The following is a 15827-nucleotide window of genomic DNA, read 5'->3' as shown; positions in this document are numbered from 1 at the left end:
GAATCTTATCTGTATTTATCTTGTTAATCGCTCACTTTTGAATCCATTCAGAAAATGCATGCATTGGGAGAAGGCGGTTCGAATGAAGCTGCAGTTACACAACAGGATCTCGCATCAAATGCGAGTGGTAGGTTGTTTTTTCTTACTATTCATAAGTCTGGATATGTTCGTATTATTGTTTATACGCTATTAAAACTTTCGCCACTTCCATCGTCCTTTTTGTGCTCAAAAATTCAGGAGCAGTTAATGGTGCATGAAGCGATATGTATTGGCAGCTACTGAAGTGAAAATCCAGCACATATTAACAGCACTGAAATTTGTTATACAACCAATTTGTTAAGGATGTCCTCATTCCTAAATGGGATATATGAGACGTGAACAGACAGTAAGAGTATTGTTACCGATCCTTGCTAAGAAATCCGTGAGGTAAATCTACACCAAGGGTCTTTATCTCACACATCCAGGTGGTTGGTAGTTGTACGCTTATCCTTCCAGCTCTACCTGTTAACCTCAACGCATCTGCCATATTTGCGCTCCACTAGAATGACAGCCATTAGCAAAGCTTTGTCAGTACCGCTAAAGGTGTGAACAACGCTTTGTTTACCTACAATTTTCTCTAAAAGTCGTATAAACATATGCAGTATATGTTGAAGTATTTATTACATGATAATAATGTAAAGTGTGACTAGAACTAGGGTTAGTGGATTTTGTTGTCAACCTACCTCATCGTTGGTCCACGGCCTTGTTCAATAGTAGCTTTGCGCTTCTCCTAAATAATTCTAACAAACCATCCATCATTTCAGAGAGTTGCGTGCTGTGTGTATGCTCACGATGTGACATGCCGATTCGAGAAAGATTCGTCAATCGGGTTCTTGAGCGGTGAATAAATCAATTTCTTGTCACTCATTATGTAGATCACTCATAAAAATCTCGTCAAATCGTATCAAAACTTCTAAACAAAACAAACTTAACGCTACTAAGCTGTGCATTCCCAGAAAATATTGATCTACATGTCAATCTTTCCACTTTTTAACTTTTCCATTGTCTATTGTTCGAAATGTTAGTTTATTACACTGTCATGAGATCGAAAATCTATCGGATCGAATTGATTCTCACTTTTGATCTCAGGGTTTTTTCTGCCGCTACGAATTCTTTTTGGATAGAAGTGGAGAGCCCTTTATTTTGTTTGTAAATGTATGTTTAGCTGATTTTAAGATCTTTTTTTTTACATTTCTTGTAAATCTCAATCAATATCTAATCTAATGAATAATAATTTAATTCTCAATCAGGTCTCAGATATCAGCACTTTGAATGAATCCTCTTTTGATCTACAGTCAATGTTTACTTTATGACTCTTCTTTAACCGGTTTGATAATCGATATTTTCAGTTCGTATCATACGGACTGTTTGAGATGTTATGTATGCAACGAAGCCCTGACCTCAACGTGTTTCATGAAAGAGGATTCGCTTTTCTGCAAGGATCATTTTTACAAGTAAGATAATCAATTATTTCTTGTATATATGAAGGTCATTGTGATTACTAAACTGTTACTAAATACGAGGAAGTAGATTTTTTAGTAGTTTTTAGTTCTCATTGCTTTCTTTCATTTATCCTTCCATTTTACCTCATACTTGGATTGATAATTCATGCTGAATAACCGTTGAACTGCCCCTTGCACTAACATATCCTCAATTTTATGCTACCCTACGGCATTCTTACCAAGAACTTGCTTAAAATTTGATTAGAGCCTCAGAAATATGTGTCTAATGCTAGGTTCTGAAGTAAACAACTTGATTTTAAATCACCACATTAATGTTCTGCTTGTGAAAATTCGTATCGTTCGTAAATGGAAAAAAATAGTACTGTGCAGTGCTCGTAACGTAAGTAAACAATGTTCCACAGTTCTAAAGTGTTCCGGTAAGCGTCTGTGATCTTATCTCATCTGATTTTTTTTTTTTGATAAATGCGGGCAAAAAAGCAATAGTTTAATTCGATATTGTTAAAATGTTGTCCCAGAAAGTGCGCATGGCCCTCTGTTATCAGTTCTTTATCTCTCCTAACTGTACACATGTTAGAGATCTCTAAATTCCCCTTTCTACCATATTTTTGGTTATTTGATTTTGTTAGAAGCTCCTCCCTGTCCGCACTTCGAGCCCTTATTTTGCCTGCCGAATCGATGAGCGACTTGTTGCAGACGTTTTGGGACGAAGTGCACACGATGTGGTGATGGCATCATTCCGGATTCAGCAGTACGGAAAGCATCAGGTTTATACATAATTATCGTAGGCGAATATTAGAATAGTATTAGTGCATCGATTTGTTATAGGTCACGTCTATCACGTTAGCTGCTTTCAATGTGTCGTTTGTAAGCGAGAAATGAAAACTGGCGAAGAATTTTATCTGATCCCTGAAGACGGTCGTCTGGTATGCAAAAGTGATTACGAGTTGGCTAGAGATAAACGTGAGCTTTTTCTCCCATCTTCAAATGACGCTCTGGAAAAAAAAATCAAAAGTGAATAACGAAATGATCAGGTCGATATATCTAAGTCGAAGAAGAACACCCAGAAAAGAACTCTTGGAGAACAAGTTCGAGTTGCAAACCTTAGTGCAAAAATCAAAACACATATTTAAAAAAAAAAGTAAAAAGAAATGACGCTACAAAAATTGTACAACACTTCAATCGTTCGTTGGCTTACTTAACAAAGCTGTTTTGTAAAGATCCTTTCATGTTTTTACATTATCCATTTGAGTTACTTTCCACTCAATTAGTTTTCACTCTAATTTACTGCTTAACTATTCTACTTACTACATCATATGTTGCAGTTGTATTTAACTAATTTCCATTCTGATCCTATGGAATTCTTCCAGGAGATGTTTTTTTTGTTGTCATTTTTCTCCCAGCATTCCGTTAGACACTTAAATCTTCTTTCTACTACATTCTACTCTATGCTTAAAATTGCTGGAGTGATTCGAATATGGCTTGAAGATTTCCAAAAAACACATAAAAAAAATAACAGAGAATTATTTTAAACACATAGAAATTCTTGTATTAATTTCGATAATTTTCATCAGTTCAAACTTATTCCCACACGATACGACCTGAATCTAAGAGCTATCCAGCTAGGGTATGATTGTCGAGTGTTTGCCATGCAATTGCCATTTGCACCTGCTCCTAGTGCCATTGCCAGCACGTGCTAGCACTTTCTCTTCTCGAGCTATTACTTCATTGATAAGCTGTGTTGGATATGAATTGTAATAGAAATTCTCGGTTTTCTTTCGTTCTTGTTAGGATCCATGAAATTATTGGTGTTTCCATTACTTATTTATTTGTGTACGTTTTAATTTCGCTACAGACTAATTTATATTGTAGGGAAACCTCTTAAATCTATATTTACTTAGTTCATACAAAGTCGGATACATTTAAAAATGTCTGATTGAAAGGTTGGCGTGAGAGTAGATGTATGCTATTGGCAACGAATAGCCCGCCCCTCAGTCGCCAGCGTTCTCGTATCTCACCCCTCCCTCGTCACGGTGGTCTTGTTCATTCGACATTATCCTCTTCGACATTATCCTCACACTAAGCCTCATTCTCCCTTTATCGGTTTGTTCCGTAATTCGTATTCGTGGTAACAACGTTCACATTGTCAGAGTAGTTGAATTATTTTCATTCATATTCGCCAAAAATTTGATTTATTTCACTATGTATTAGAGAAATCTTTTGCGACGTAATTGAGCTCACTTTAATAGTACTTCAATCATGCAGGAATTATTTTAACATTAATAGAGTTCTTACTTTAGCTATCGACTCAGAAATGGATGTCAGCAATAAACGACCGAGAACAACGATCTCTGCCAAGAGTCTCGACACCCTGAAACAAGTTGGTTTGTTGTAATTGTAAAATTACGCATAATAAATGCAAGCAAACCATCACGTTTTTCATGGTTTCATGTACACGAGAACATTATATGGCCACCATTGTTAGATATCCCTCACCCACTAACAGGATTATCATAATTTTAGCGAGACGCCTACGCAATTTGAATTCCAAGAGACATCCTCATTTTTAGGCTTACGCTAATGAAATTATCCATCTCTGACGACCCTACAATTCCCTTCAAACTGATCTAAAGACCATTTAAATCAAATTCCTAATCAAATATGTTAGAATATATTATTCATCTATTTATTTAAAGGCATACACTGCGAGCAGCAAACCAGCTCGTCACGTGAGAGAGCAACTGGCAGCAGAAACCGGCTTGGATATGAGGGTTGTCCAGGTAAAATACTATGAAATCTAACTCAAGTCTATCCAAATGTCCATCTAAAACATTCATTTCCCTAAGATCATAGTTCGCATTTCTTTGACCGCATGAATTCTCTTCTAGTCTGTGGCCCTGATAAGCACGTATAGGCGGAGTTGATTACCGACTTTTTGCTTGTTCACTATGGTAACGTAGCCTGATAATCTCGTGTAGCTGCGGGAACCCCACATTATAGGCTAGTGACATAGAATTGAAGCAAATTTCATGCGACGCAGCATTTTTGCACGTTGATACAACGACAACAGAGAACTCGAAAGAGATCTTTGATAATTGCTGCAAAAGTACTGATGATCAAACTTCTCTTGGTCACTTTTTGTGCTCTACTAATTATTACGGAAATATGCTGCTAAGAGGTTCAATTAGATATTAATTCTGCTGGTTAGGTACAAGCCAACCGCTAGAAGCTTTTCAGAACTTCCAGCCAATATCAATGTCAAAATCGACTCGATCGAATCAAATTATAATGATAAAAATAAATGAACTCATTCCTTAGGTATGGTTCCAAAACAGACGTGCAAAAGAGAAGCGACTAAAGAAGGATGCTGGTCGACGATGGGGTCAAAACGGAAACATTAAGACGGACAGCGACAGCAACTCCCCTTCAGGAAGTGTGACTGGCCAAAGTCCTGTCTATGGTTTGTTATATTTTAATGAAAGTTCTGAAGAAGCAAACAAGCAATAGAGCTTGATAATGATCAATCCATGAAACATTAGTCAGGAATAGGAGAGATTCTACCAAATACATCCTATTACTACTAAAAAGGTTCGAGAAACCATGTACCTTGAGAAGCTACATATGATGGACTAGATTACTGAGAGAAGAGTGATTCCGTCCATTTCTTCCTAGTTGCCGTAGAAAACGGCCCGGGAGATACGGCTTCGAGCGTTTCGGCGCACTATTTCCACAAGGAGTTCGATTGGAGCGCGCCAGTCTTGCCGTCTTTTACGAGAATTAGGAAGAAATGGACAGAACCACACCCCTCTCCATAATCTACTATCCCGTATACGAATACTCCACCTGAAATCCGCACCACCTCAGATTCATGGTATGCTGCCCTTAATTTCATGATCATCGCGCAAGTTTCTGTAGAATAAAGAACAAGACACAAACGACGTGTTCAGCGTTCCACAAAAGTATTCTGACTGAACATTTTTCAGCGTAATCCCGAAAAAGCGATCTGTTTACGATCTATTCTTTGCATAACCACTACAATAATCAATGGGTGACAGAACATCTGAAAATTCAACATACATTGATTTATTTAACAAACTCTTGATTTCTCGGGAACTGTAGTCACAGAAAGCGATCTTGAAACGGAAAAATAAGTATGTAAGTAATAAAAAAATAAGTATGTAAGTAATAAAAATATGTTATTGTTTTAATTCTTCTTTTTGCCTCAACGTGCGTCAACGGAATTCAAATCTGTGCAATTTCTTCTTTCAAATCATCCTGTTCAGTCGTATGCGCAAATACAGTAGTCAGCATTTCCAAATAAAGTCGGAATGAATCAATTCCGTGACATCCACAGTTGTGAAACTGTTGGAAACCTAAGATTTCCAGCTGCGCTGCAGCGTTTTGTTGATGGAATCTGGTCCTCCCCATCTTTCAAAGCGTAGACCCATGGAGGTGCATATAGTTTTAAAGAAAACGACAGTACTTCATATTGATGTCAAAAACCGAGTTGTTGCCCTTGGACTGATACTAACTCCATCCCTAAGTGAGCATTTGTAGCCGAAAACGCAGGAATAACATCAACCCGATAACTAGTACAGTCGTGTAAAAAATCACCCCGTTCTCGTTCTCGACTGCATTCTGTCGTCGAGCATCTGCGTCTTCGATGCCTATTTATCATTTGATCAAGTCAATCAATCAATCAATGGATTTTTACCCGACTATAGATATTTTGCAGTTAACAGATGATGAGAACCATAACGCACCCTACTCTTGGAAAATTGCGTTCTTAGTTATTCACCACACTTTTGGTGCAATCACACCTATAAAACCTTCTATGAAAATTTTATGGGTGTGATTCGCCAATTCTTCATAAACTGTCACAGAAAGTTTGTGAATAATCGCTGATGATAGTGTTAAAGGCATCACCCCACGAATCTGGAGTGGTACGGATTTCCGGTGGAGTATTCGTATACAGGATCGTAGATTATTGAGGGAAGGGTGATTCCGTCCATTTCTTCCTAATTGCCGTAGAAAACGGCCCTGAAGATACGGCTTCGAGCGTTACGGCGCACTACTTTCCACAAGGAGTTCGAATGGAGCGCGCCAGCCCTGCGCACGCTTCGCACCTTCCAGGCCGTTTTTTACGGCAAATAGGAACAAATGGACGGAATCACACCCCTCTCCATAATCCACTATCTTGTGTACAAATACTCCACCTAAAATCCGCACCACCTCAGATTCGTGGTATGCTGCCTTTGAAAGGCCAGCGTGCTAATTTACGGTAAGGTGGAATCAAGAAAATCGTGGTTTTTCTTTTGGTTTCATTTCACCTAACCGTAAATGAACACGCTGGTTGACAGGAGATATTTATGAAAACTATACTCAACGACTGCAATAGTATATTATCGACATATCTGTCCACGTCTACAATGCCATCTGACAATCTGAACGGGAAAAACATTCGGCGACACAAACAAAGCTATCATTCGAATATTTCGATATCGGATAGCAATTGAATTGCTCTGGTTTTGTCGGCTCGATTGATTTTCCATAAAATGATGGAGTTACTAATATATTTCCTCTTATTTCTCCCAATGCACCCAATTTTGTCACCCGTACCGTCTTTAGTTACGCAGTCATTAGAACGGTAAAGTAAAGGATGAAGGATAAGATCACTGGCGCATCAATCCACTTGGGATGTGCCAACGCGTTTTACTGGAATTCGTAATCGTTGAGGTTTGGGAAGGCGTATTGGCCTATACAATGACTTGTGGGGGCCAGCTTATGGTCAAGTCAGTGTTTTTATCCTCTCACACAAGTCTGGTATCAATATATGGACCCCGAGGAGATGAAAGTCTTGGTCAGCACTAGAGTGGTTTCCAACCATTGGCCGTATAGCTACAGGGGACCTCTAACCGACTGCGCCACACCCGCCCCATTAAAACGGAATCCAGAAAAAAATTTAATTTTCTGGAAAGCTCATGGATTCGGAAATTATGTCAACTCTTCATCGGCGAATTTGTTTTCTTGACGCGAATGTCGTGAAATGATTCTTACCGCAATTTCCATCATCTTCTCTTGTAAACGCTTCCTACTTGTGAAGAACTTGAAGAGTTTATTGGAAAATTTCTTCTTTTCGCTTATCAGATCAGGTAAATCATTAGATTCAATGCAAATCCAACTATGTGAGAGTAACGATGACGCAGAAACGCATTATCGATCCAGCTTTGTTGACCGAATGTTAATTCCACCTACGAATAACATTTGCACCTTCAACGCTAATACGAAGATCTGAACTCATGACATTAGTTTGTTTGTAGTACAGTTCAAGCACAGTTAACATGTTCAACAGTCAAATACGTTGTATCCTGTGCACAATTTTTCCGTAATAAAAAAACTTGAACTATAAAGGATCCTTCTTAAAAGATTATGATTAACTTGCCACTATTATGCCAAAATTCACAACTATATTCAACAGATAGCATCTTTGTGTGGTACAACGACGTTCCATCCGTGGATTTTTTTTTTCTGAAATAGATGCTCTAAGAACGTAGTTGGAGCTCGTGATCGCAGTGAAAAATAGAATAAAGAAAAAGTCATCTGCTGAAGTTTCAAATACAAAGAACACTAGTTTCCCTAGAAACCACGTGCATGCTTCTAAAGCGGTAACCTTTACACTTTTCTTACAATAAATACAATATTTTTAATTCCTAAAAGGTAAGGTCGCAGGAGCATTAAAAAATTATTAAAACAATGAGAAATTTTCGAAACATTGGTCGGGCTTATTCCTTGATCTTTAAATAAAAATAGAACTCATGGAACTCATTCTTCATAGTTCATCAACCTTTTTCAGTTATCTAAACATGGTTGGTTTCCAATAGTTTGGTACATGTACTCCGGAGAGAGTACCGGAATAAGCGTGTGTTCACTTGATTCCTCTTGTTCCTTGCTTTGGGCAGATTTTTCGAAATGTAAGACAAATTTTCAGTGCTTATATCAAATAGGAGCGCTTAGTTTGTTGTACGGCGCCCTTTAATTACTTTAATTTCATTAAATATGGCTAAAATATGAAGATAATTTAACATTGTAGAACATTTTTTTGGAAAAATTTCACAATATTAAAGCCATGTTCTAGGTTATATGGACCAGACCGACCCTGACCATCATTCATCCGAAGTTACTTATCCAGGTATATCAATTCAATTTATATTTCGAAAATCAAAAGAACTCTTTTTCTAGTGTCTGACATGGAAAACTATGCTGGAATTCCTCGTCCCGAGCTTGGTTTAGCCCCGGCTGGTGCTCTACTTGGCATGGAAACAATCCCAGTAAGATTTAAGTTAATGCTATTATATATTATTTGTAGAAGTTAACGTTTCTTTACAGATGATTCCACCTGTACCACAAGAACACCAATTCTACATGCCAGCTCCACAACCTGTTCAGGCACACCTCAATAATGTCGCTCTCACCGGGCTTATGCATAACTATCTCATCTAAATCAGCGCGTTCTCTAATTTCTCCCTTTATCTTCTTCGCTAAATGTTACTAGCTTCGCGGCATCTTTCTTTTTTTTGTGCTAAATATTGTGGACTACGGCTTCTTTGCGTACGTACCATAAGACGAGTGAATTATTGTTTGTAGTATTAATGACGGCTAGCTATGGACAGCTTTTTTACCGCCATAATCTACGAAGTTTTGCAATCTAAATCTCAGGTTTACACTGATTTCCTAATTTCTAGGAGAATCATTATAGGATAACATCGTTTTTTCTTGAACTTTTCCATAATATAACACCTCGTATCGTTTTTCCGCTCCAAATACAAGATTGCTTGCAGTTCAATGCTACTAGGGTTGCATGCGAAGCATATGATTAGTCTGAAACGCTTAGAGATCTACATAGAGCTCAGCTCTAGAACTACAACTCTTGTTTTTTTTTTTCTATCACTTGCGTGGAAATGTTCGCAAAGGAACCTCAAGTCTCCGATAACGCGATGCTTCTCATATCTTTTTTGGAATTCGAAGAAAAGTGATATACTATTTTAAGCTCGAGTCAGCAGCTATCGAATCGATCTATTGTGTCATTAAAATTGTCTTCAAACATAGTTTAGTAGGTGTTTGTTGATACTAGTCAGCTTCAGTCATAACCCGAGTTATCCCCTCGCCAAAAGTAATTGTTTCACTTTTTCAAATTGTTGAACAGCTTGTGTGTGTGTTCGAGTTTCAATGAGCCACTCTTTTCTTTTGATGCATATGTTCAATAACGTAACCTTCGCTCATATCATTTACAATACATTCGACAGCGACTAAACGATTCCATTCGAGTTGAATACATACAAAATTCGTGTACCGTTGTTCCGAAGAATAAAAATATTTATTCATGTTTTGAAAACGAGTGGAATGGGGCATTAAACAATTAACAATTTGTTACTTTACACCACTAGTCCACGAGCTCCTTTTTAGGTAACAAATTAGGAAGAACACAATAGTACAGAGAAAAGAACCGAAAAGTTCGCTCGCGAATTTGGAGAGACATATCTCTCTCTTATTATTGTAGTACCACATTAGAGAAATGCAGACAGACACCACAGCAAGCGTTCGTTGAGCAACTTAGCACGAGGAGACGTGTGTTGACGTTACACGGGCATTTCACGAATAGAGAAGCCTGCGAAGCGAACATCAACTGCTGAGCAATGTCCTGGGTCAGGTATTAAGCGAAGGCAAGGGAGAAGCTTGGGAAGACGATAGAAGTGGTTGCCAATCGAGCTGTATCGCAAAGCTTGTTAGTCAACACTGCTAGTGAATGGTTACGTAAGCGCACATGAACACAAAAGCGCACAGCAAAAGATATCATGTGATTGTGATTGTGATTGTGATTCGATGCTCATGAATCGGCATACGGTAGATTCTCAACCAAAAGTTGAATATCGGCAGCTCGCTGAAAGTATAAAACTAGCCGGATAGGTCTAATAACAGCGGTTGATTAATAAGCTTTGTGAAAAGGTATGAATCAGAGAAGTTCGTTCGCCGCATCGAATGCAGGATTGTTACCAGGAAGCTCATTCCTGATAGTGCAATAGCGGTCCATTTCAAACAGGATGCTTTTGGCGCACTGATCATATGTAATTACAGGACAGTAGAACGCTCATGAATGCAAAATACGGTTTCAAAGTGTGTGCAACCGTCCGCATTAATGAAATGCTCAAAACGAGGAATAAAGTGAACAGCGATCTCCCTTACATTTCCAAATTTTACGATACCCCTTAGTGTATATCCCGAATCATCCAGAAGACTGATCTTTGATAAAAGTTACTGTGCAGTTTCGTGCTTAGCAATGAAGAAAAGCATGTTTGCATATGGTTAGGAAGAATATGATAAAGCTTTGCAATGTGACCAGTGCGAAGCAGTGCACACTGTTAGAAGTGGACTGGATGTGTGATGTGAAAAAAAAGCTGAAGAGTGCTATAGTACTAAATAGGTGCCTATGAAAGAGATGATCTCAAAGGCGGCTTTGTTTCGCATAACATTTCCACTATATACAGATCAGATGTGACGTAATTTAACTCAAAGTTTATAGGCGCCAGTAGACACCTTGTACGGCGACACATCCACTGGAGGAGTCGGCCTTTTCTCTACATCCGGCGATATTTGGGCATCATTATTGAAACTCTGAAAGCGTTGCACTACACGTAAGCACAATATTTCATCTCTAAATAACAACCTTGTACGGAAGATTGCCGTTCGGCCGTATCTCTGAAGGACTGTTACGGCTTTCTACTGGTTTCTTCTCTTCAATATGACTTTGATGACTAAAAGTCGATTTTGGACGTTCCCACGGCTCCGGAGCATACTGAGATTGATAGTAGTATCGATTCACTTGTGGAAAACCTTCTTCTGGCTGAAAATCGAATAGATGATAGCTAGTAAGATATAACTACCTTCAATTGGAAAAAAGGTTAAATTTTGATAATAACAATGCCTCCACAATCTATTCATGGATCTCTACTTGCTACTTTACCTCTTCTTTTTCTCTTTTCACTATTCTACACCTTGAAAACTGTCTTTAAAAAAAAAGTCCTTTTGTCGTTGACTTCAGTCAGCTTTGTGCCACTTAATGAGATCATTCAAGGATAAGAGCGACTGGCCAGAGTACAAAAATGATCTACAGCCAGCATTCGACAATCATTTCTGAGCTTTTTAATTTTTTGAATAAATACCAAAAAAATACAGAAAGGCTCGGTAGTAAGAAACCACCGAACACCAGTACACCGTTTCCGGAAGCATTCCAGTTGCACTTTTCAAAAAATCTACTGTAACGGTTGTGAATGCAACGGTGAAACAGAACTAGACGCAATTAACAAGAAAGCTGGCTCCATAGTGTGTTCACTGGTATGGTCGTAAGATAGAACCATAAGGAAACAGAAAAACGGAAAACAACCTAGAATTACATAATAGCAGAAGTTTTAGGATTTTCGCGCACATCAGTCTTTGTTCTTATGTAGTCTGACTACTGTGCACAAGTAACCTTGCCAGAGAGGAAAGAAATTTCAAATTACAAGGCTTTTTACTTTAATTTGAACAAAAATTTGATAGATGGTATTAGTTCCAAAGTTTCAAGGAGGAAAATAAAATTGATGTTATAATGTGCAATCTCACAAAATAGTCATCGAATTTAAATAAGAATTAAAAGAAGTGGCTTCCAAAAACAGAGTAACGGGTGGGAACGTGTTTTTTTTTCGTATTAAGGTGCTTTTATATGCGTGCTGCTTGAGTGAGTCTTATTGAATCAGATTCGAAAATTAAAAAAAAAACGAAGGAAATTAAGTTTATTAGGAACTCGCACTAAAAATCATACGTACTTCCAATTGCGTTCTTATCAGAGTGAATAGTGCTGAGGTATGATTTTCTCAGTAATCGAAAAAAAAGCAACTAAAGTGTAATCCGATGGAAGAGTGGGTGCGTGATCTTCATTTTGAAACGGATTGTTGCATTCACAGTCCCATAAATGGCATGTTAAACCACTTCAAGGAATCAACTCTCTACCCACACTCATAAAATAAGTATTATGTTTGTGTCATTTTCCTGGAATACTCCTGGGTAGTAGCTTACATTGAATTGGAGTAATACTTTGGTATTTCAGTTTTCATGCCGTAGCTCTGTTTTGATAAAATAGCATCGAAAATAACATCCATTTTCGGAAACAAAACAAAAACCAAACACTAAATCGAAGACATTGTTCTTACGGTTAAACTTTTGTACTTTCAAGAAAAAGAGTGGAACGTGGAAAACCAGTTTGCTTACCGTTTTCCTTTCAACTAACTCATAGAAGAAAATGTTAAATTTGGCAAGAAAAGAAACTTCAGAACAGAAAGTGCTATAAATTTGAGAATATTTTGTACATTCAATGAGATCGTAAAGGCAATATAGTTGATGAACCATGTGGCAACCATTCTTCATCGGTTGCGGAATTAACGCAGCAATGATTGACGGCTCTGACAGACTAGTGGTATTTGAAATTCTGCTTAAGGTAATGTGAAATAAATATCTGCAACTCTACCAAAAGGTAACGTTTCGATATTTGAAATGGACGCGCATTTTTTTTTTCGATTTATTTCAGGAGTATGTGCTTGAAGCTATGATTTATGAACACCAAACATCGTATGGCCAACATGTTTTCCGGTACGTCGTCAACATACTGTCAAACTTTTTCTATTAATTGGATATTTTCACACTATACTTTCTCGAAAGCAATTCGATGGCTGTTTTCCAGTATTACTAAACTAGAACAGATCACAATATTCATGCGCTCCATCAAATTTTCCACTTTTCTGATTTCGAAGTGTTAAGATGTTCTCGATCAGACGTCCTAGCTCTGTTCTCATAATTTCTTTTACACTTTTGTTATGCTTCCAACGAGCACATGAAGCGCAACAAATCGAGATGGACGGCAGTGTGGAGAGGCTGCTTATGCCGGATGAGCAAATATGCAGCGAGTGGAAAGGATTCGGTGCCTTTGACAAAAAAAAAGAATATCAGAAAGTGTTCTCTGTTCAATCACTCAGAGGTGACACGTGTAGAAAAACTTGCTGACGTGAGTAACCGAGGCTAACAAACAGCAAGAACGAATAAACGAAGAAAATGGGATCAGCAGCTCTCAGGAAACTGTGATTATGCAAACAAACATCTTTAAAAGAAGAATGTGCAAAAATAATGGAAAAAGTGCTTTCCAATGAAGGAAGTCGTACCTATCTCCGACCACAATAAGTTCCCTCCTGGACACTATGAACAAGCCAGCAATCTATTATCACAGCAGATTTTTTTCTATCCTAGTATACTATTATTTGATACTTAGCATTGGTTCTTCTGGTGTTTTCTTGGATTTCCACAACCACAAGAGTTTAGACATGAAATGGTCTCTCCAACCTTGGGCATCACATAAGTTACCGAGTAGAGCTAATGCGCGTAAAGAATTTGCAATTGTTCTATCAAAAAGTACTAAAGAACCAAGACTGACTCGACTGCTATTAACAGCCCTGCCCTTGTATAAGTACGACTGCATCATGACAAGACTTAGATGCGCAGGTGGTTGATGTTTTTGAGGATAATAATTAAATGCAGTGAGAGAGATCAACATCAATCTTAGCTACATCTCAAGCAAATAAATAAAAGACGAAACCACTTAGTTTCTTTCACAAAGCTTTTCCGCTAAACCTCTGCAACATGGTCTCATAAAGCTCACTACTCTAAGCACATATGTTCACGAAAAAATTATAGACTAAACAAAAACCTCGTGTACTTCCATATATTAGGTTGTGTTCATAAAACTCAAAGAATTTCATCTTCCTTTTTTCTTTCCTTACTCTTTTCAAAAAAAAAAAAAGCCTACATTCGAATACGGTGCAACTAGTGTTATGCTACTTGTTTTCTCTGTGTTGTGTTCAAGACCACCCTCCACCTCTGCACTTAGGCTGCTCTCGTATGCTGCATTTGACCTTTGGGCCACAACTCTTGTGGCCAGGCTGACGAACGAAACTGATCGTTGTGTTAAATTGCTGTAGCAATTGGTGGTTGCCGACAAATGATGAATTCGCCGCTGAGTTTCTGTTTAGACGAAACGATGTAAAACAACTGTCCGCTCATAGACCGTTTTCAGTTCTCCAGGAGAACAATTTCATTTTGCAATACGAGAATAACACCGAAAATATCTACACGAACAAAAAACGACCAAATCAATGTTAGAAAATTTGTACAGTAACTGTGTTCGAAAGCCTACTTCTAGAAGCCTCGAAAATGGTTCGCTATTTGAGAGAATGATACATTCAGCTCAAATATTGCAAACACTTACATGTCGAATTAAGGACCGTTTCCGTCGTCGATGAGAACTCCTTCCTTGTACTAAACGAAGTAGAAGAAATCCACATACTCCTATGACAGAGATTATTACAAGACCAATAGTCATGTTTCGAAGATCCATAATGTAATCTGTCATTCGATGCATGTCGTCTGCCACCTATAAAAAAAATACTGCTCTCACTTGGAGATGCCTGTGTGAAAAAATAACATTCAAATGATCGTAAATACAGCAAAATTCGCACCTGAATCATCTTAGGTATTCCTTTGAAAATCATGTTCATGTCTGGATATTGATTATGATGGTCCATCAAATCCTGATTATTCTGGTGGCTTGATGAGCTGCTGCCCATCCTAAAAACTGAGGATTGCTCAAGCTGAAGAGATCCTATCAACGCGATTCGCTCACCAATGGAAGGGCAGAATACGAGTAATAAGGATCCCACGTAGGATCACAGCACTTTGAGTCTGACAGCAGCAGTGATAGTCAGAATAGTATTCTGCTGTCAAACGGCAGTAAGCAAAGCATTCAACAGGTGAAGTAAACAAAACAGTACCGGAGAAAGATACTCACAAACAAAGACGCTAAAGAATTGGAAAAATGCATAGCAGCTAGATAAGTAGTTGTTTGCCTCGGTTTTCAACCCAACAAAAAAAAAAAAACAAAATCTTAGCAGCGCGCATCAAAAGACTACTTATTAAGCAGTAATGAGGAAATGGAGACGGTTCTAAGTCTTGAAGGACTACTTCTCAAACCTCGTTAGGAAAGATTAGTCGACACTCTGCCAATCCGATGAAATAGCCATAAACTAAGCTATGCCATAAACTAATTTTCTTGCAGCATATGTGTGCTTATGAAGGACAATATAAAAAAAGCAACGAAACAATTTAATTCAAGAGATTTTGTTCAATCCCAAGAAATAGTGCAACGAAAAGATTAGAAGTGGAATAGATGAGGAAACATCCACAGTCACAAGT

General features: G+C 38.0%; 2 protein-coding genes across 2 annotated transcripts; one reads left to right on the top strand and one right to left on the bottom strand.

Annotated features, from left to right (window-relative positions):
* Positions 1-54: 54 nt before the first annotated feature.
* Positions 55-8999, top strand: RB195_021459 (uncharacterized protein; the record flags this gene model as incomplete). Its single annotated transcript, XM_013445995.2, has 11 exons — positions 55-127; positions 804-879; positions 1389-1493; positions 2196-2266; positions 2328-2462; positions 3800-3879; positions 4196-4279; positions 4818-4959; positions 8635-8688; positions 8739-8827; positions 8886-8999. The coding sequence occupies 11 exons, from the start codon at positions 55-57 to the stop codon at positions 8997-8999; spliced, it is 1023 nt and encodes a 340-aa protein (XP_013301449.2).
* A 1384-nt stretch (positions 9000-10383) lies between these two features.
* Positions 10384-15202, bottom strand: RB195_021458 (uncharacterized protein; the record flags this gene model as incomplete). The annotated part of the gene is made up of 5 exons (XM_013445994.2): positions 10384-10437; positions 11091-11168; positions 11221-11397; positions 14845-15009; positions 15095-15202. The coding sequence occupies 5 exons, from the start codon at positions 15200-15202 to the stop codon at positions 10384-10386; spliced, it is 582 nt and encodes a 193-aa protein (XP_013301448.1).
* Between the last annotated feature and the right edge of the window lie 625 nt (positions 15203-15827).

This window comes from Necator americanus, chromosome X (genome assembly GCF_031761385.1).
Source record: "Necator americanus strain Aroian chromosome X, whole genome shotgun sequence".
NCBI lineage: Eukaryota > Metazoa > Nematoda > Chromadorea > Rhabditida > Ancylostomatidae > Necator > Necator americanus.
Note: the sequence above shows the minus strand (reverse complement) of the source record. Positions and strands in the feature narration are given on the sequence as shown.